The sequence below is a fragment of the Arachis duranensis genome, chromosome 9 (genome assembly GCF_000817695.3).
Source record: "Arachis duranensis cultivar V14167 chromosome 9, aradu.V14167.gnm2.J7QH, whole genome shotgun sequence".
Taxonomy (NCBI): domain Eukaryota; kingdom Viridiplantae; phylum Streptophyta; class Magnoliopsida; order Fabales; family Fabaceae; genus Arachis; species Arachis duranensis.
In genome coordinates, this window is record NC_029780.3 from 20049196 (window position 1) to 20069792 (window position 20597).

General features: G+C 34.4%; 3 protein-coding genes across 4 annotated transcripts; 2 read left to right on the top strand and 1 right to left on the bottom strand.

Moving 5' to 3' along the window:
• Positions 1–4699: 4699 nt before the first annotated feature.
• On the top strand, positions 4700–6520 carry LOC107465058 (uncharacterized). The gene is made up of 2 exons (XM_016084035.3): positions 4700–5445; positions 5925–6520. The coding sequence occupies exons 1-2, from the start codon at positions 4890–4892 to the stop codon at positions 6011–6013; spliced, it is 645 nt and encodes a 214-aa protein (XP_015939521.1). The 5' UTR covers positions 4700–4889; the 3' UTR covers positions 6014–6520.
• A 106-nt stretch (positions 6521–6626) lies between these two features.
• On the bottom strand, positions 6627–10671 carry LOC107465057 (pectin acetylesterase 12). 2 transcript variants are annotated; one of them, XM_052254109.1, is made up of 12 exons: positions 10349–10671; positions 9287–9369; positions 9028–9157; positions 8831–8904; positions 8612–8698; positions 8410–8534; positions 8256–8316; positions 8028–8081; positions 7855–7932; positions 7636–7741; positions 7381–7526; positions 6627–7081 (listed from the first exon to the last, which is right to left on the bottom strand). In XM_052254109.1, the coding sequence occupies exons 1-12, from the start codon at positions 10557–10559 to the stop codon at positions 7046–7048; spliced, it is 1191 nt and encodes a 396-aa protein (XP_052110069.1). In that variant the 5' UTR covers positions 10560–10671; the 3' UTR covers positions 6627–7045. The 2 variants fall into 2 exon arrangements, with proteins under 2 accessions (XP_052110069.1, XP_015939519.1); XM_016084033.3 differs by having other exon boundaries at positions 6627–7091; positions 10349–10670.
• A 4282-nt stretch (positions 10672–14953) lies between these two features.
• Positions 14954–15298, top strand: LOC107465030 (uncharacterized). The gene has a single exon (XM_016084001.1). The coding sequence runs from the start codon at positions 14954–14956 to the stop codon at positions 15296–15298; it is 345 nt and encodes a 114-aa protein (XP_015939487.1).
• The last annotated feature ends 5299 nt before the right edge of the window (positions 15299–20597 follow it).

The window sequence follows — 20597 nt, forward strand, 5'->3', positions numbered from 1 at the left end:
GGGCGTTCAACTCCGGATTATGACGTTTTTCTGGCGTTTAACTCCAGACAGCAGCATGTACTTGGCGTTCAACGCCAAGTTACATCGTCTTTCTTCGCGTAAAATATGGACTATTATATATTGCTGGAAAGCCCTGGATGTCTACTTTCCAACTCCGTTGAGAGCGCGCCAATTGGACTCCTGTAGCTCCAGAAAATCCATTTCGAGTGCAGGGAGGTCAGGATCCAACAACATCAGCAGTCATTTTTCAGCCTAACTCAGATTTTTGCTCAGCTCCCTCAATTTCAGCCAGAAAATATCTGAAATCACAGAAAAACACACAAACTCATAGTAAAGTCCAGAAATATGATTTTTGCCTAAAAACTAATATTATTCTACTAAAAACTAATTAAAACATGCTAAAATCTACATGAAATTACCCCCAAAAAGCGTATAAAATATCCGCTCATCATCCACATGATCGCATCACTCAGCATTTTTCGTACCACACGTGCGCGTCGTCCACGCATTCGCGTCGTTCGTGCAGCTTCCAATCCGCGCGGTCGCGTCAGGCACGCGAACGCGTCACTCTGGTTTCTTCCATTTCGCGCGGTCGTGTGAGCCATGCGACCACGTGACTTCTCACTGGTCATCTCCTCAATTCCTTGTGTTCCTTCCATTTTTGCACGCTTCCTCTTCATTCTCTAAGCCATTCCTGTCCTATGAAGTCTGAAACACTTAACACACAGATCAAGGCATCAAATGGTAATAAGAGAAGATTAAAATTAGCTAAATTAAGACCAAAGAAGCATGTTTTCAATCATAGAACTAAACTAGGAAGGAATTGTAAAATCATGCAAATCATATGAATAAGTGGGTGAAAAGATTGATAAAACCACTCAATTGAATACAATATAAACCATAAAATAGTGGTTTATCAGCGATAACAACTTCAGAAGGGACCTCGTGAGTCTGAGAAGTCTGGCCGACCTGAGCACCCGAAGACTTCAGGATTGGGCAAAGCCTCCTCCACGTCATCATCAGGGACTAGGACGATCTTCCCGTTCACTACAATATTATCTTGACTGCACAGAGAAAGATCAGACTCAGGGGTAAGATTTGGACTTGGGCTTTCAGGTTAGCAAACATCTCGTCCATCCCCTCGATCACAGACTCTTTAAAAAGGGCATATCTTTCTTTGGCCTTCTCCAGGGCCTCAGGGGCAAGATTTGGACTTGGGCCTTCAGGTTAGCAAACATCTCGTCCATCCCCTCGGCCACAGTTTCCTTAAGAAGGGCATATCTTTCTTTGGCCTTCTCCAGGGCCTCCTAAAGGTCAAGCTTCTCCCCGTAAACTCAGGTATAACTCTCCTTTGTCTTCTTTTGCAAACCCTCTGCCATAGCCGTAGCTGCCTCCGCTTTCTTTATCCGAGACCGAGCTTTCTCCAGGTTGGACGTTAGCCCATCCCTCTCCTCCTCCAACTCCTTAATTCCACTAAGCCTCTCCACCCCAGTTCGGGCAGCCACTAAAGATCCATGAGTGGCACTGATGGAAGTCTTCTACAACTCTTGGCAAAGGGCGTATATATTCCCGCTATCCAAATTCTATTTTGGACCATAAGTTGGAGGTGGTTTTGAATAACCACATCATTCATGCTAATGCGACTATGAGGGAGAATATTTATCTCGCTCCAGGCAAGCCCATCAAAACCTTTATCATAAACGCTCTCCTCTTCAACAACTTTTTGCCTTTTGAGAGGGGGCTCTGAAGATGAGGGAGAAGGAGGAATAGCAGAACTCTCTGGAGGGGAGTCAGGAGGGATGAACCAACTTAAGGGATTAGGAATGATTTTCTTTTGGGCCGAAGTATCCGAGTCCAATTTCTTCGGAGAAGCTCGGACAGAGGTACCCCCAGTTTCCTTCTCTTGAATGTTTTGAGCCACGACTTTTTTTTGGTCTGGTGCAGTTATTTCATCGCGGCAGACATCGAAGCCATGTTCTCTACAAAATAAAATAAAAGTCACCTTAGTCAACAAATCACAACTAAAAGTCATAAGGATAAAGATCGAAAAGTTACCTATCTCAGACTGGAGTTGACCGGGGTCTCCTAAGAATCTTTTCGTATCCAAGTGAGGAGACCGACCCCAACATTCTTGAAACACATCCACTACACACTTTTCAAGTTCATCTAGTTGTCCTACCCCATACCTAGATATTACCAGCTTTTCTTCCCAATATAAAGGGAAGTCGGGGTCATCGTTCTCATCCAAAAAGAAAGATCGGGCATCCTTAACAGCCAGAAATTTGAAAAAAATATTTTTTAAAGTCGTGAAAAGATTCATCAAAAATGAAAAAAAATCTTTCTACCCTGAATGAGGTGAAAGGTAAGCCAAGAAAACTTCCCTTTCGAAGACCCGAGTTTGGTCAAGACAAAAAGGTGAAAGATGACCTTCAGAGAAGGTCGGACATCGAGCTCGCGACACAAGAGCAGATAGATTTTTAAAAACACCTAGGAGTTCGGGTGAAGTTGGGGGGAGCAACATTGCAAGTCCAAAGAATATTTATCTCAAAATCAGAAAAATGGAGTTTGATATCTAACTTTGTAAAAAAGCACTCATATGCATAAAAAAAATGGGCGTTCCAAGTTCTCTAAAGGGGAAAAGCAAATCCTCTCCTCGGAATCAGCCTCTATTATTTCATAATTTCTTTCATCCTCTCGACTCTCACATAATCTATGGTGTCTACGGAATACCTCATTCTTTATCGACTACAGGAACAGTAGAAAGGACAGAAGAATCTACCCAAGTTAAAAGAGAAGGAGGGATTTTCGTTGACATGTCATGAATAAGAGACTGAGTCATAAAAGCTACACCTACAAATACAAAAACAAGTCGTCACCAAAGAGTTCGGACATCTTCCAAAAAAAGTTGGATAAAAGACACAAAACACAACAACGTTATTTCAGAAGATCTTTTGCAAACAGAAAATATAAAAAATGGCGCCCCTACTATATCACCAACAGCGACACCATTAGGGAGCAATATGACTATATTCTACAGCAATAAAACAACAAGTTCCTCCAACTTTCAAAAACACAGCCAAACATTCACAACAATAACTTCAGACGGCAAAAAGCTGTTTTAAAATGGAATTTTAGCGGTTAAAGCAGCAGCAATCAACAATTTTTTTCAAAGAAAAACTTCAAAAATATGAACAAAACCAACAATACAAAGAATATCTGCTATTCATGTTGCCTCCAATACAAGAAATAGATTAAAAAAAGACCAAAAGAACAGTTACATAAAAAAAGGGGAACCAAGAGTCAAGGGCACTAACCTTAATAAAGATTCGAAGAATGAAATGGGCACACCAAATAGCAGTAAACACTAACGATCTTCTCAGTAAAGCAAGACAAGATTTTCAAAAGATCCAAGATGGAAAAATCTTGGAACCGAAAACTTTCAGTTGAGAAGCAAGAAAGAAAGAAATAAAACAAAAGAGTTTTGTGATGAAAGAAGCAAAGGAAGCATTTTCAAAAGTGGAAGAAGCTAAGGGAGAAGAAAGAAGACGCAAAGTATTTATAAGAGAAAAGGGGCAAAATATTCATTTCACACTCCTCTTTAAAGACGTGCACAAATCCCAAGGAAACTACCGCGTAACTTTCGCCCCTTATTTAAAAAGGCAACATTCAAAATTTTAAAACACGTTGCGTATCCGACCTTTTGAAGGCGGTGTACCCGACGTCGTAACTGAAGCCATAAAATGTTTGAACCCGACATTTTGAAAGCTCAGATTCAAGTAGGAATAATGTTCATACCTTGGTCCAAAATATAAAAGTCAGGCCCAATAATAATGAAAGGTGCACCCAAGAAAGTGGTCTCTGCCGCATACCCGACCTCTTTAAAGAGGTCGGACACGATGAAAGAGACCAGCTCATATTTACCCAAATAAGTAACTGCCTTCCCGAATCTCTTCGACTATGTCTATCTTTCTTGAAAGATATACCCGAACAAACTCCCAAAGAAGGGAAAAATTACTCACCATTAATGGTAAAACTACTTCAACAAAGGTAGTCAAACAATTCTATTATAAATATATTGATACCCATCAAGTATACTCACGTTCTAATATACTAAAAACTTGCTTAAAGTCCTTATTAACTTAAGTATCGATTTCTCTTACAAGTACCACCCAACACATCCTCACGAGAAACTTGGACGGCGGTACCTCGGCACTAGAACAAGTCAAACGTTGCTTCATCAGGAATCTGGACCTCACGTTCAGACCCAAATCACCATTTCAAGTAACTCTCAGAACATGACATATCAATATTTATGAGATTATATATCATAAATAATCATTTAAAATTAAAAAATAAAATTTATTATTTCAATATTTTATTTTACTTCAATTAAAATTTTATATTATTTTTAATTATTTCATTAAAATAATTATATAAATAACAAATTTTATTAGGTTTTCATTAAAATGATACCGTCCCTTTAAGATCAGACCAGTTTCATTCATCTATAAAATTTCTATATATCAATTAATTTTTTAAAAATATCAAAAATTATACTCCAAAAAGCATTCTAGGAATTGCTCTGAGGGAACCTGTAGGCTGTAGGCTACATTTAAGGCAACTGTCTTAATATCTTTTTATTTGTTATTTTTTATAAAAGAAGGTGTATGAAGTTTAATTATAAATTTGGTGGTTGAAAGTGTCTCTTCACTTGGCTAACTTATCATGAAATGAAAAACGTATGAATCACAGTTGCTAACACACAATATAACGTTGCTCTATTTTATTTTCCTCTCTAGTAGCTCTTGCTTCAATTTCTTCAATTCATCGGTGACTCTGATCAATCAAAATAGACCTCTACATAATTTTTATTCACATATCATTCTTCCATGTTAGAGGAAGACTTTGACAACGATATCGATAGTGATTATGTTCATCATCACCATCATCAACACTCTCAAACACACAACTTGTCTCGGCTTTCTGTTTGTACCAGCAGTACTACGTACGACGTAGATGATGGTGAAGAGGATGTTAATGATGCCATGGCCATGTTTGTCTCAGGCTTGTCCATAGAAAGCTTCGACGCCGACGGCGAATTCTCGGAAGATCACGGCAAAGAGACCCATGCAGGGTGTTCCTCTGGCTCTGAAACCGAGTTCGGTAGCTTTTACTCTTTACCGTTTCCTGTGGTACCAATTCATACACCAGTTGCAACCAAGGACTGTGAAATTTACAATGATGAGGAGAAAACAAAGAAGAGGAGGATGAGGAGAAGAAGAAAGGGTAGTAAGAGCAAGAACAAAGATAAAGAGGAAGATGATGTGGTTCATGATCAAAGAGTGAAAGGTAGGAGCAGGTCACTGTGCATGGACATGGAGGAAGTGAAGCCTTGTACGGATCTTGGGTTTGGATTCCAGATTCCCACTCGTCTTTCTTTTCCTGGTAAGTAGCTTTTTTACGTGAAATGTCTTATTTAAATTATTCTGTTAGTCTTACAATTTTTCTTAAGTCTTACGTTTTAAAAACTTTTAATTGGATTTTTTTTAATTAGATATTTTTTAACATATTTTAAGTTAAATATTTTTGGAATGATAAGGATATGATTATAAAATAAAAAATAGAAACTCAATAAGAAATTTGATGAAATTATAGAAACATTGTATTATAATTTAGTCATATATGTTAAATTAAGTAATGATTTTTATTTATCGTTTTGAAGTGGTTTCTGTTATTTTGTATTCTTTTTATACTGAATACACTTGCATGGTGGGGTGTTTTAACACACTAACTTTGTTATGATTTGGAACTACAACTAAATATAACAAATTTGGAACTACACTTTAATCAATTAGGTGGAGTGATTTGCTGCCTGATTAGGTTTAGAGGTTTCTTAATTTTTTTAACCCATATTTTTTAATCAGGTGATGATCCACGAGAAGTTAAGGCTCGGCTAAAAATGTGGGCACACGCAGTAGCAGTCTCTGCATCCAAATACAGCACTTCATTTTAGTGCAGATTTTCTACTATATAGACATTGATTAACTGAGTAACCACCAAATTGGACCGATCAAAATCCTCCAAAGTAAAGAGATTTATAAAGTAAGAAAGCAACTATTTAATCACCATTAAGTTAAGAAAATGAGACTCACATATAATGGAAGTTATAAATTTAATGGTAATTAATATCTTATTTTATTCCTTTACCAATTTTCTCACCGTAAACATCCAAATTCAAATTGGACTATCAAACTATAACCCACACCACTATTTAAAACTATAATGTTCAATGATACTCAAAATTGCGTCTCATTTAAGCTTCCAATACATGTATATAAAGTTTGTTCTTTCCACTAGGAATCTCTATTTGTTCTAATTCCCTATCCCCTTGGAGTGTTGTGTTTTGGTTGTAAGTAGAAGTGTGGAAGGTGGGAATTTTGGATGCATATTTCAAAGTGAATTATTGGTCACTGTATTCTTCTACTACTGTCTAATCAATTTGCAAAAGATATTATTGGTCTTCTTGATTTGTCATATCCTCTTATTATGTTAGATTTTTGCACTACTCACATGACTTTCCATTAGAAAAATACAAGGTGAAATTACTAAAATTTTTCACATGACAATTGCATACTCTGGTTTTTCCATAACAATTTAACGAATGTTAAATACATAAATGGTGACTACAATGTTGAAAGAGTAAATATCATATAGTAACACAAGGTAAATATATCATTCATATTACTATAGGAGGGGAAAAAACAATTGTACCCGCTTAAATGAATACTAATGGATGTAACTGAAATAAACTTATTATTTCAGTGGAAATTTAAGGTGAGACACTTGATAGTATCCTCCTCAAACAAGGATATTCTTTTTTGTTTTCATAAAAATTAATGAATGATAAATACATATATGGCGATTACCAAGATGAAAGTGTAAACATCACATCACAATTGGTTGCAGAAGAAAATTAATTTGACTCACTTAAACACCAGATTGTGGCAAGTATTGTCACAGGGATAAGCACAGTCAATGGCTTTGACTACTTCTCGGTCGAAATACCAGTCTCCGACAGCAACTGCAATTGGCTGCACAATAAGTATTCAATCATATGTTCATGCAGAATAAACGATCATTTTTAACCATAAAAGATTTGAGCATTTTTTAACCATGAAAAAGGAAAACTAACTCAATATCAATAAAAAAATGTATGGAACTCTATATCCATTGCCTATGTTTCAAACTATTTTAACTAGCCCCATTTAAAGGAGAATTTATGAGTCTAGACAGAGAAATTGTGACATTACCTCTCATAGTTTCTTTGATTTAACTGTATCACTGTAAGAGAAAGACAATGCAAATCTAAATCGAGCATACCTTGTTGTCAAGTAGGGGAGAGTTATCAGCAAACCATGTCTCTTGTCTCTCAGACTGGCAATGAGCAAAACAAGAATTTATGAATAGTCCAGTTTGAGGTGTGTTTGCGAAGTCTTTCAAGTTGTTTAGCAATTCATCTCTGAAGTCTGCTTCAAAGGAGAGACAATATAATATGTTACAACAAAATTAGGAAAATCTTCATATATGCATATCAATTTCTGTGCATAGTTCACAGTACTAGAGACTAAAAAGCACCTTGGAGGAACTGAATCTGAGATGAGGTACAATTCGCATGGTTCGCTTTGCAATCGCTCCAAAAGCCATTCGGGTCAGCTGAATGTGGGGCTAAACTGGCTTGGACCTTAAAAAATGCAGTCCATTTCATTGAGTTAGAGTTAATCTCTTAATATAGTTTATGTAAATATAACATTTTTCTAGTAGCTATTACTCTCAATCGAGCTAGTGTAAGGTTACCTGCCACGAATCATACGCTGCATTGAGTAGAAACAATGGAGTCTCAATATGTTGGACCATATTCTGAGGAAAGAAGCACTGAAGAAAGAAACACACTTCACATGTTTAAAATTTTTACTTTACAAGAAATTTAAGTTATGAATGTAGCATGAAATCCAGAGTTAGAATATTACCGAAGTTGGATCCAATTGGTCGAGGCAACTTTTAGGCAGGTTCTTTTGTACATCCTATAATCTCAATCAAAACCATAGGCGAAATGTCATATTTGTAAAGTTTTTCTTAACCTTATCAGAGAAGCAAAGCAACTAATGAAAGAGCTTCTTGCTATGGTAAACAACTCAAGTTTTTAAGACAATTCTCATTCTTGGATTAAGAGTCTATTTTCGGCAGCACTATTTTACCTGTAACTGAACTACACCTTCAAACAGATTCTTCAGTGTGCGGTTCCCAGAGACATCAACTCTACATGATTGAAAAGATCATCAATTGTACTAGTTTCTAGGCAAGGTTACTACTATATGGGAGAAGTTACATAAAGAAAAATATGTAACTTACGCATCAAGGAAAAACCCAGCATCGCTCAAACATTTAACCTTGGTAGATTCTGTAAACAAGCTCCGGAACTCATCGCAATGTATTAGAGATGCCAAGCCGCCAGCCGAGCATCCGGACAGAAGTGCCTGATGTCATATCCTGATTAGCATTATTCGCGGAGATTAGAAAACTTAATAAGAAAATATTATTAGACATGAGAAACCTGGTTCGCTGTCTGCATTCCTTGGAACATCAATTCCTCGATTGCTGCTAGCCATATTTTTTGTCCTCGGAATTGAAGCTGCTCAGACTGAAAAAAGAACCAAAATCACATTATAGGTTCTGAATATTGTGCTTGTTTTTCATGCAAATATGAAGGGTGATTAATGGAACTTATAGAGGTAAAACTTGAGAAACTAATTCACATTGTGCTTTAACTAACCTCAAGTTCACTATCACCACTGAAAGATGCCCCATCACAGTACCTTAATTTGACTCTATTCCAGTTAAAGAAATCTGTGCACAAAATATTATGCCAAGAAACATAAATCACAGAATTGATGTACATATATTGCAACCTCCAACTCCAAGAGTCAAGAGTCTAATTTGATTAAAAGTGAGAAAGTAAAGAGCAAAAACCAGGGTTTTCTTCTGCCTTATTGCTCAAGATTCCGGTGAATTGTATTTGACTTTCCATGTATGTCGAGGAACCACGGCGAGTAGTTTTTCTGTAGACGCAGTTTCTAACAGTATTACACCACCCTCCTCCCTGCAGGTACAAAACATTAATATTAGCATCCATGGTTAGTTGTTAACCACTTACTTTCTTACCTTACCAACTTGTTCGCTTTAGAGGATCCACTTCTAATGACAATACTTGGAACACTGTTTTACATACCTCCAAGTGAACAAGCCAACTATTCGCACCAGATCCGAATCCGCGATCCAAGTGGTAACCCGGCAATGTTCCATCCAAACAAACTACCGAACAAAACACAAAATTCAATAGCCAGATTTGTAACCAAGTAACAAATCTATGCATTTTAAGACAGTCTTTAGTCTTTACTACACAAAATTGCATATGGTATTAAAATTGAAAAGTTTTACAATGTTTTGAGATATCTAGTGTTATTCTAATCTAGTATTAGACCCTATCATGTGCTTGTTAGTTCGAACACACACACACATATTCAGTCCTACAAACTTCACAATCCGGATTTCGCATCATGCTTTGAGGAGGTATAGCCGCCATGATAGCCTTTATAAATGTGATTCTAATATATGTAGCTCGATAGAGGAAGATTCAAGAAGGCCATACATGAGGTAGTCAAAGGAAATCTATGCATAAACAATGTCCCTGTGTGTATGATACATGATAGGGCTCAATGACGTCGTTTGATCTAGGCGACCCCGCCTAATGGGATAAAGCGTTGTTGTTGTTGCTTGATAGGTTAGCGAGACATATCAAGATAGGAATCAATCAAAACAACATCCATTGCTAGAGAGATGAACAACTAAACAAGCAATGTCTAAGTCAAAAGATGTTAAAGAGAATTTGAGATAGGAAGACAGTAATCTAATTCGCCACCCAAATTCCCCCTTTGCCAATATAGTCTCCCAGAAAACAAAATCATAATCATAAAGATCATAAAAGCAATTCTGGCAAACACAAGCCAGATTAAGAAAGAAATTAAGGTTAAAGGAACATGCTCTCAATTGTTGTTCATCCAATCTTAAAGCACAACAATAGAACGAACAAATGGGTGTTCTACAAAATGCAGCAGTATATAAGGGTATACATATATATAATATCTAACATTCATATTAGTAAAGTAGTCTACTACAATTAATGCTACACTACAATCAATTTAAATGAAACTAACAATGTATTAAAAAAGAAGCACATGTAGCATTCACTCATTCAGAAAGAGAAAGAGAGAGAGAGAGAGAGGAGAAAGACCAGCTCCTATAGAAGCAGCTCCATGAATGAGAGTGAGATTAACCATGAGAGGTTGGTATGTTACTGAAGAAGGCTTGGCCCAAACGGCATCGTTTTCCAAGAAAGAAAGCACAGAGAGTGGCTCAGATCCATAGGAGACAACACCACAAACTAAGCATGCAAATGCAAATGCAAATCCAAAAAATTTCAGCTTCTTCTTCATTATTGCCATTGTTTCTTGATAATTAATGCTCCTAATTCAAGTATGTTGAAGCAAAACTATACTAAGCTTAAATACACAGTCTTCTATTCATCTCTTGTTTCTTTCTCTTTACTTTGAGAATTGATTCCTTTTAAAGAACCATTATTATGTTGAGGTAGTGAAGATATAATAAAAATAAATAAATAATGACTAAGATGATGAAAAGACACAAAAACAGAATAGGTCCTTGTCGTAATTTGTTGTATCACTTTTTGAAACTTTTACTGCTTTTTTTACAGACAATGAAAATCATAATTAAAGTGCAATCTATTGTGTCGTCATAACTAAGCAAGCTATTCATTATGAACCGAATCCTAACTAGTGCTTTGTTTAATCATTTTTATTTGTATGAATGCGATTACTTTGTTAGTTTGTTATATTAATAACTGTACCGTTTGCCACGTACCAGTATGACTATCAGTTATTATCACTATGCTGTCTTTTATTGTGGTCGATGCAAATTTGAAATAGGAGACAAATGGATAACTAAACTTTTCTTTTTAAATAAATATCCAAATTATTCTTTTAAAAAATTAATAAAAAATATTTTGGTCCTAATAATTTTTTATCTTTTAAAAATCTTTAAAAATTATGTTCATAGGACAAACTGATTTTTCTGTCACTTTTAATTAAATTTTTAATGTGTGCGTTAAATAATAAATTTTAGAGTAAATATCATAAATCCCTAAAAGATTTTGTATTGGATATTTTTGTTTCCAAAAAAAATTTATTACGTTAAGGCGACTGCAACGGAGAGCTCCTAGTCGACAATTGACGCTCGACGGTAGTACGAGAGAAGCGCGTCGGACGATGACAGCAGCGAACCCTAAACCTGAAGGGAAAACTCCAATCGTGCGGGAGGAGAGGTTGAGTAGCGTTGACTGCTCATATTGCAGCGGATTTTATGGAGGTTGGTTCTCCGATGCTGGCGGTGGGGTTCTCTTCGATGGCTGCTCGATCAAATTGGAGAGGGGGTTACTGCTAGGTCAAAAGGAAAGGGAGCTGTTTTTAGATGCCAGAGATAACAAATAGAGAATTCTAATTTTTTTCAAATTTTAAATTAAAAATTAATAAAAATTAATTAATTGATTATAATTTAATTTTAATTACAATTTCATTCTATTGTACATATTGTACACTACATATATTGGCTTCTAATACTTTTTCATAAAAATAAGACGCAATTCTTTCTGTCATACTTTTGAGGATCTATTTGCCTAACTAAAAATAATGGATCTGATTAACATAGAAGAGACCTATATGTCTTATATATTTTTTAAAATTCAAGGACCTCAATGTAATAAAAAATTTTAGAAACGAAAATATCTTACACAAATTTTTTAAGCACCTATTTAAATATATATTCTAAATTTTATTATAAAATAATTAAGTTTAAAAAATACTACTTTAAGACAAATTTTTTTTTTTCAAAATAATGAAAAGATCAATTTGTCCCACGAAATTAAATTTTAAGAATTTTGGAGAATAAATTAGTTAAAGATTACAGTTTTCAATTTAAAATATTTTAAAGACCAATTTTGATGTTTAATTTTTCAATAATTAGTTAATTTTAAAAAAAATTGTTATATTCAAAGATTTTAATTTATAACATATTGTTAGCATAAAATTTATTATGTGACTATTTAACTATATATATTGTCATAGTATAAAAGAAAATTTTAACTATATATATAATATATTTGGCTAACAGCATTTAGTTTATTGAAAATAAAATATTGAAAGGTTGAATACATTATAGATAAAAGGTTTAAAAGTTTATTTTTCAATATAAGCCTTATTTTCTTACTTGTTAAAATAGTTTTAAAGAGATTGTATTATAGTAATATTTATCTTTTACCATAATATCTTACCATAAATATTTACTTTAGTAAAGAAACTAAAATATTTTATCTTAGCCAACTCAGGTTACCTATTCTTAAACTTGTATTCAAGACTTGCCTTGTCGAGAGTAAATGTTAACTACTTAAATTAAGGAAATGATATTGTTAATTACTCCAAAAATTACTAATATTACTCCCACTCAATTATATTTTATTAGTTTCTATAGAAAAATATTAGACGTCTAAATATTTTTTTAACCAAGTTTTTAACTAAGTTTACACACGTTTCTTCTTTTATTATCTTTCATATATAATTTTATTCTCCTATTTCTCTTTTTCTTCCTCTTTTGTTATCATCTTCGTCATTATCTTTTTTGTGTTTTTTTTTCAATGTCATTATTGTCATTGTCTCCGTCACTACCATTTTTGTCGTTTTTTTGTGTTTTTTTTCAATGTCATTATTGTCATTGTCTCTGTCACTACTGTCGTTGTCATTGCTTCCGCTATTTTTTTCTTGTTGTTGATGTTGTTGTTATTGTTTAATTTCCTTTTTTTTCTTCTAGTCTTCTTTTGTTATCATTATCATCATCTTTGTCGTCTTCAACTTTTTCTTTTCCTATAAATGTTAAGAAAATTAGAATACATAAATTTTGATTCATAACACGTAAATTTTGATACATAACACATAAATTTTAGTATACAATATAAAAACTTTTTGAAGGATCACATGTCTAAAGCATTGACACCTAATTAATGAAAATATACAATACATAAATTTTGGTATACAGTACAAAAATTTTGACATATAGTACATAAATTTTGATGTGCAGTACACAAATTTTTGAAGAACCATATATTCATAATATAGACTCACCTAACAAGTAACAAACAAAATATATTTGCAGTAAAATTTGTGTGCTATGTGCAAAAAATTGTATATCATATGCAAAAATTTATATACTATACCAATGAAATACGTACAACACATAAATTTTAGTGTACAGTACAAATTTTGTACATAATACAAATTTTTATGTTTAACATAAAACTTTTTTGAGGATTATATATCCAAAATATTGACTCACCTAATTAGTAAAATATATTCGCAACAAAATTTTGTATGTTATATAAATAATTTTATTATGTACAAATTTTTATATGTTGTATTTCAAAAATTTATATATATTATCAATAAATTTTTGTGTTATCCAACTAAAAAAAATTATGTGCTAAAAAAATGCAAACAAAAAATGATACATATATTCATTTTTTTTCAATGAAATTATAATAACTTAAATTGAAGTTAATTACAAAAATACTTATACATGTATAACATCACTCGTTTGGATAAAATGCTATTTTCTTGATTTCTTAGCTGAATTATAATAGTACATAGATTAAAATTTAATGAATATTAATATAATAATTTAAAATTCAATTCAATTTTAAAAAAATATTTTAGATATTTCTTTAAATAACACCAACACAACAACTTCAAATTAATATAATATTATAAATGGAACCTATATTTAACATTCTTTTATTTATGTTGTTTTAGAAAACCTTTAGAGACATTTTTATTTTAATTTCTCTTCTCATTCTATTCTTTTCAGTTTTTTCTAAAATGATCTTACAATGCACTTGCTTGCGGCTCATTTTCTCAAACAGTACACTAAAAGAATAACTCGTGTTACCCTTATACCTTATATATTTATATAATTATTGTAGTAATAAAAAATTAAAAATATTAATTTAATATTTACCAAGATATTTTAAGTTTATTAATTATTACACAAAAGTTATAATCATATTGAATTAAGTTAAAAATAATAAATTTAAAGTAACTTTTAAATTATGGGAGAGGTTATTGCTTCATCTCCTTTCATTTTATTTAACTTTATTTATCTAATACATCTTTTTTTTTAAATGCACAACTCTACAAGATAAAATTACATTTTAATTTGTAGTTTCTGCTTTGTAAGTTTTGTTTATGTTATTGATAAACAATATATGGAGGCATATTAATTTTATTAAAATTAAAAATAAATTAAAATCAAATCATTATTATTATCAATATTATTTCATCATTAAAATATTTTAAATAATATTAAAATTCTTGATCAAACAACGGTAAAATAAAATCACTAAATTTTTATAAAGATTCAGTAAATAAATATATCCATTATCCAATTACATTTTACCGTTGTGTATTTATAAAAAGCTAAAGAAATTATTATATAATCATATAGCATTATCAATTTTTAGATTAATCGTTTATAAATACGTCTATATGTACTTTAATATTGAAAAAAAGTTTTAATAGGTAATAATAATATTTTTATAGTATTCAGATTAAATATGAATTTAAATATTATTTATTGACTTTTCAACAATAAAAATATTACTGAGTGCTCTGTTAGAGTTTCTTAGTGCTCTGTTAGGATTTCTTAACGGAGTTCATATTGCCGTCAAGGCTACATTGTCAACGTCAATTAAATCTCAATACAAGTTTCCGTAATCTACATGGCTGAGACAACGAGGGATGAAGATCGGACCGAGGAAGACAACCGGAAAGGAGGTAGGAATGTGATTCTACTGGAAGAGGCAGACATATCAGAAGGTATTAACGCTTGCTCCAATAGTCTCTTTGGCAGACTCTTTACTTCCAAAACCTTCTCAATTGGAACCATGGGGAATGCTTTAAAGGCTATATGGGGAAACCCAGAAGGATTTAGCGTGAGCGATAAAGGGGATAATTCCTTCCAATTCTTTTTTAATAAAGAAGTGGATGTCTTGCGTGTTGAACGTGGTTCTCCATGGCTATTCAAAGATTATGTGCTCCATGTCAAGAGATGGAAGGAAGATTAGAACTGTGATGAAGAGATTATTTCCAATTTTCCAGTTTGGGTTCAATTTTGGGGTTTGCCAAAATCGTTTAAAACCCTCGAAGTTGGACGTAAGTTAGGAGAAAAATTGGGCATAGTGTTGGAGGTAGGTAAATTTCAGATGCGAGGCAGAGAAACTAGGATTGTGAAGACCAAAATCAATATTGATGCTGTCAGGCAAGCGAGAGATCAGTTAATAGTGGTAGGACCTAATAAAAAGGAGGTAGAAGTGGCACTGCGCTATGAGAGACTTGGAAAGTTCTGTACCTATTGCGCAAAATTGGGGCACGAGGTGAAAAACTGCCATGATCTGCTGAAGGACATAGAGAGTGATATGGTAAAAGAGGATGACATTGGCGAATGGGTTAAAGCCAACCAAGTGGGAATGCGAATCTACTCTGAAGGAGAAAGAGCATTTAACAACTCAACCCAAAACCAGAATAAGGACACTCAACGTAAGAAAAAACCGGTCTTAAACTGCTTATTGGAAGAATTTACAGGGATGTCAATGCAAGAAGGGAAACAAAGTTTGAAACCACAAGACACTGGTAATAGGGCAGCACCTGAGTCACCTCAATCAGCCAATTCTAGAACAGAATGCATGGAGGTTATCATAGCTGGTCAGTCCAATACCAATGAGGATGAAGGGCAGCTTATGCAATTCGCTATTGAGCAGTATCTCACCACAGATAAAGGTAGGAAGTGGAAAAGGTTAGCAAGACAAGGTGCTGCAGAGCCAGATACTAAAAGTGAACCCAAAAAAAGGTTGATGAGTGGTATAGCTGAAGGATCTACAAAGAAAGCAAGAATAGAGGATGAAAATGCAGTTAAAGAGATGGTGGAAGTTGCCAGCCTATAAATGGCACCTAAGGCGCCATGAAAACTATAGTTTGAAATTGTCGGGGTTTGGAGAGACCCCTGACAATTCACACCTTAAAAGGGATCTGTAAATCCCACTCCACCGAGATTGTGTTTATAAGTGAAACAAAGAACCAATCTCGACAGGTGGAAGCAAAACTTCGGGTATGCGACTACGAAAACTGGCATATTGTTAACCCGACAGGAGTGGCAGGAGGACTTGTGCTAGCTTGGAAAGACAGCATCAGTGTTCAAATTATTAGCAGTGGAGAATTCTTTGTGGCAGCCGAAATTAAGGAAGTCGGAAGTAGTGAGGTATGGGCGTTCATTGGTGTCCATTTGAGTTGTTCGGAACAAATTCGATCCTTACAGTTTGAGGAGCTTACAACAATGAGCCAACACTTGGAAGGAAAAGTGGTAATAGCAGGCGATTTTAACGCTATAACAAGCCAAGCGGAAAAGGAGAGTAGAGGCCAAAAATCAGCAACCACCATTGCAACATTCACTAATTTTATTGACAGTAACGAATTAGTGGATATTGGAATGGTAGGGCACCCTTTCCCGTGGACAAATCGAAGACAAGGAGAGGATTTGGTGAAGGAGAGGCTTGACCACTATTTAGTTGGGATGGAATGGAAGTTGAAGTTTCCGAATGCAGTGGTGCACAGGCTCACAGAGTCAGGCTCGGATCATGCTCCACTTTTGATGGAAACCGAACCTCAATCCTGGCATAGTAAAAGGCAGTTTAAATACTAGGAACGTTGGTGTGGAGAAGAGGATGTCAAGAGAATTGTCAGTGAAGTGTGGAGAATGGAAGTTGTAGGCTCAGCTATGTTCTCCTTGGCCCAAAAGTTTAAAGTTTGTAGACATAGACTAGTTCAATGGCAGAAAACTCACAAAGCAAACTCTCGAAAAGAAATTGAGGACCTTCAAGCTAAACTAGAGGAGTTGCGGGTGGCTGGAATCAATGGGGGAGAGGAGGTTACCAGTTTGGAGAAGAAGTTGGAGCTGGCATATTTGAAAGAAGAGAGCTATTGGCGAGAAAAATCTAGAGTCAAGTGGATAAAAGAAGGAGATCAGAACACTAGATTCTTTCACCAGAAATTTCAATCAAGGATGCGAAGGAACATAATTTGGAGATTAGTGGGGAGGGACAATGAGATTGCATCGAAACCGGAGGATATTGCAAAGATAGCTGAAGACTACTTTTGCGATATTTTTACTTCTTCTTGTTCGGCTGATCTGAATCCATACTTAGAGGATTTGGAGCCAAAGGTTACACCTTCCATAAACCGTAGGCTCCAAAGGCTAATAACTATGGATGAGGTCAAAAGAGCTACATTTAGTGTTCACGCTCAGAGTGCTCCTGGTGATGACAGGTTTACAGCTAAGTTTTTTCACTTTTTTTGGGATATAGTTGGAGGTGACGTTTTTAAGGAAGTAAGAAGTTTCTTTTACAGTGGCAGAATTCTAAAAAGCTTCAATCATACTCAAATTTGTTTGATTCCAAAGGTGCCAGATGCCAATGACATGACTCAGGTATGACCGATCAGCTTGTCTTCAGTTATGTTTAAAATTATTTCTAAAGTCATGGTGCATCGATTACAAGGTATTATGAATAAAATTATAAGCCCAAATCAGAGTGCGTTTCTCAAAGGTAGACTCATTTCAGATAATATCCTAATTGCCCACAAATGTATGCACTATTTGAAAAATAAGAGAAGTGGGGCAGAGCATGAGATGGCTATTAAACTAGACATGAGCAAGGCTTATGATAGGGTCGAATGGAATTTTTTATGGTATATTATGGATAAGCTGGGTTTTGATGCTAAATGGATTAACTGGACTAAGGAATTGGTAACGACTGTTTCTTACTCTGTCGTTGTGGAAGGTCAACCTTTTGGCTATTTTAGGCCAAATAGGGGCATCCGACAGGGTGACCCCCTATCTCCATATCTCTTTCTTTTTTGTGCAGAAGGGCTTTCCTTCTTGCTACACAAGGCAGAGCAAAACAGATTAATTCAAGGAGTACAAGTTAATCGGAGATGCCAAACAGTTAATCACCTTTTGTTTGCTGATGATTCAATCCTTTTTTGCAAGAGTGCACCTAATACAAGCCAAAGTATTCTAGAATTGCTAGAGATCTATGAGGATTTCAGTGGGCAAAAAGTCAATCTGAATAAGTCAGCTATCTTTTTCAGTCACAACACACCTCAGAACACAAGACTAGCAATTGCTCAGACACTAAATATTAAACATATCGAAGCACAAGACAAATACCTGGGGCTGCCCTCTATAGTTCAAAAATCAAAGAAAGCAACCTTTGGAGCTATCAAGGATAAAGTTCAGAAGAGGATTATGGGTTGGAAAAGAAGTCTATTGTCATCAGGTGGTAGGCACACGCTATTGAGAGCGGTGGGGGAGGCGATTTCTATTTATACACTCTCTTGTTTCAAGCTCCCGGACATGCTGTTGACTGAGATTCATAGCATGCTCTCGCAATTTTGGTGGGGTCAAAAAGGCGCAGAACGAAGAATGGTTTGGATTAAATGGGACACAATGACGAGACCGAAGAAAGATGGCCGGCTGGGGATCAAGGACCTAAGGGCGCAAAATTTGGCTTTATTGGGAAAACAATGTTGGCGTCTAATGAAATACCCTAATTCTACTCTATCAAGAATGCTCAAAGCTAAATATTTCAGATATACAGATTTCCTACATGCAGAGATAGGAAGCGTACCGTCGTAGGGCTGGAGAAGTATTCTTGAAGGGCGCAAGGTGATCAAGAAAGGCTTGTTATGGAAAATAGGCTCTGGCACTAATGTTCGCATCTTCCATGACCCCTGGCTCCCACCACCAATGCCCTTTAATGTCCCTCAAAATGCACTCACAATCCCACCAGATCTGCAAGTGTATTACGTTAGTGCGTTACTAAATCCTGATAGAAGCTGGAATAGAAATCTGATTGAGTCGATTTTTCCAGTTGATATATGCAATAAAATTTTTTCAATCAAACCAACAGAAGAGGAGGATGAAGTTAATTGGTGCTGGACAAAATCTGGTATATATGAAGTTGGGTCAGGATACAAAATTGCTTATGGATTCTTTCATTCTCCTACTTCATTGAGGCCCTAGAACATACACAACAGAGTTTGGAATAGCATTTGGGAGTTGAAATTACCACATAAAATTAAGATTTTTCTATGGAAAAGTCTTCATGAAAAGCTTCCAGTGTTGCAACAAGTCCACAGCCGGTTCGCATCCACTCCTGCCACTTGTCCAAGATGCATGTTGAAGGCTGAATCAATTTCTCATGCTTTGTTCCAATGCCCCATATCTTCAATAATATGGAGACTAAGCTTAATAACCCCTGACTTATGGATGAGAGAAGAAGAGACATTTTTCAATTGGTGGCAACGAGTCTTATCCTGGGCAGCGGCTCAATTAGACGGTAGACAAAAGACCCTCCTCATAGCGGCACTGTGTTGGAGCACTTGGAAAGCGAGGAATCGGTTTGTTTTTGAGAAGGTAATAAGCCCGGCACCAGAGATAGTGAAAGAAGTCAGCAATTTAGTGCGTGAACTCGTGAGACATACCTGATAGATGATGCTAATTTTCTTTACTCTTACTTTACTCTTCTTTAAGCTCTTAGTTTTTCAGTCACAGTTGATGATAAATAGAAATACCCAATTCTTTTGTACTTCTTTATGGAAACACTTTTATTTTATATTAATAAAATAACATTTATCTTTAAAAAAAAATAAAAATGTTATAATAAAAATATAAAAATGTATTAAATAACTGCTTCTTTAATTTGAGTTATTCATTTGTGTAAGAAGGAATACACTAAAAAAAAACATATAAAAATCAAATGAAAATGGTGTGACAATAATAGCCTCTCCTTTATATTATACTAATAAGCTTTTAATGTTTTTACTGGGGAAGAAAAAGTATTTAATGTTTATATATATAAAAAAATATTTTAGAAAAAATTGATAAAGTGGTAATTGAGTAGAAATGACAACATCCATTATATTTCTCTTAAAATGTTTACCTAGACTATTTAATTTCTTTTTTCAAGTTACACTATCATGCTATCAAACATTGCTCGTAATTTTTTAGATATTATCAAACATGAACATTTTATTAAGTTGTTATATTCGTGTATCGTCTATATTTTAGATACCACATCTATTAATATTTGTCTAATAGACATATTTTTTTTGTATAATTATATTTTAATAAAACATAATTTTTTTAAACATATTTAAATACACTTAAATATCATTATATATCAACATATTTAATTTTATTCTTAATATATATTCTTAAAAAAAATTTAGAAATCGTACATATTATTATTTATTAAAATAAAAAATATGTTAAATACTTTATATAATTAAAAAAATAATAAAAATAACTAA

Excerpts from the sequence above, each read along its gene's own strand:
- LOC107465058 (XM_016084035.3), top strand. The coding sequence starts at position 4,890 with ATGTTAGAGGAAGACTTTGACAACGATATCGATAGTGATTATGTTCAT. Across the intron at positions 5,446-5,924 it reads CACTCGTCTTTCTTTTCCTG|GTGATGATCCACGAGAAGTT; the intron begins GTAAGTAGCTTT and ends TTTTTTAATCAG.
- LOC107465057 (XM_016084033.3), bottom strand. The coding sequence starts at position 10,559 with ATGGCAATAATGAAGAAGAAGCTGAAATTTTTTGGATTTGCATTTGCA. Across the intron at positions 8,905-9,027 it reads TAAGGCAGAAGAAAACCCTG|ATTTCTTTAACTGGAATAGA; the intron begins GTTTTTGCTCTT and ends TTTTGTGCACAG. Across the intron at positions 8,317-8,409 it reads GCTGGGTTTTTCCTTGATGC|AGTTGATGTCTCTGGGAACC; the intron begins GTAAGTTACATA and ends TCAATCATGTAG.
- LOC107465030 (XM_016084001.1), top strand. The coding sequence starts at position 14,954 with ATGGCTGAGACAACGAGGGATGAAGATCGGACCGAGGAAGACAACCGG.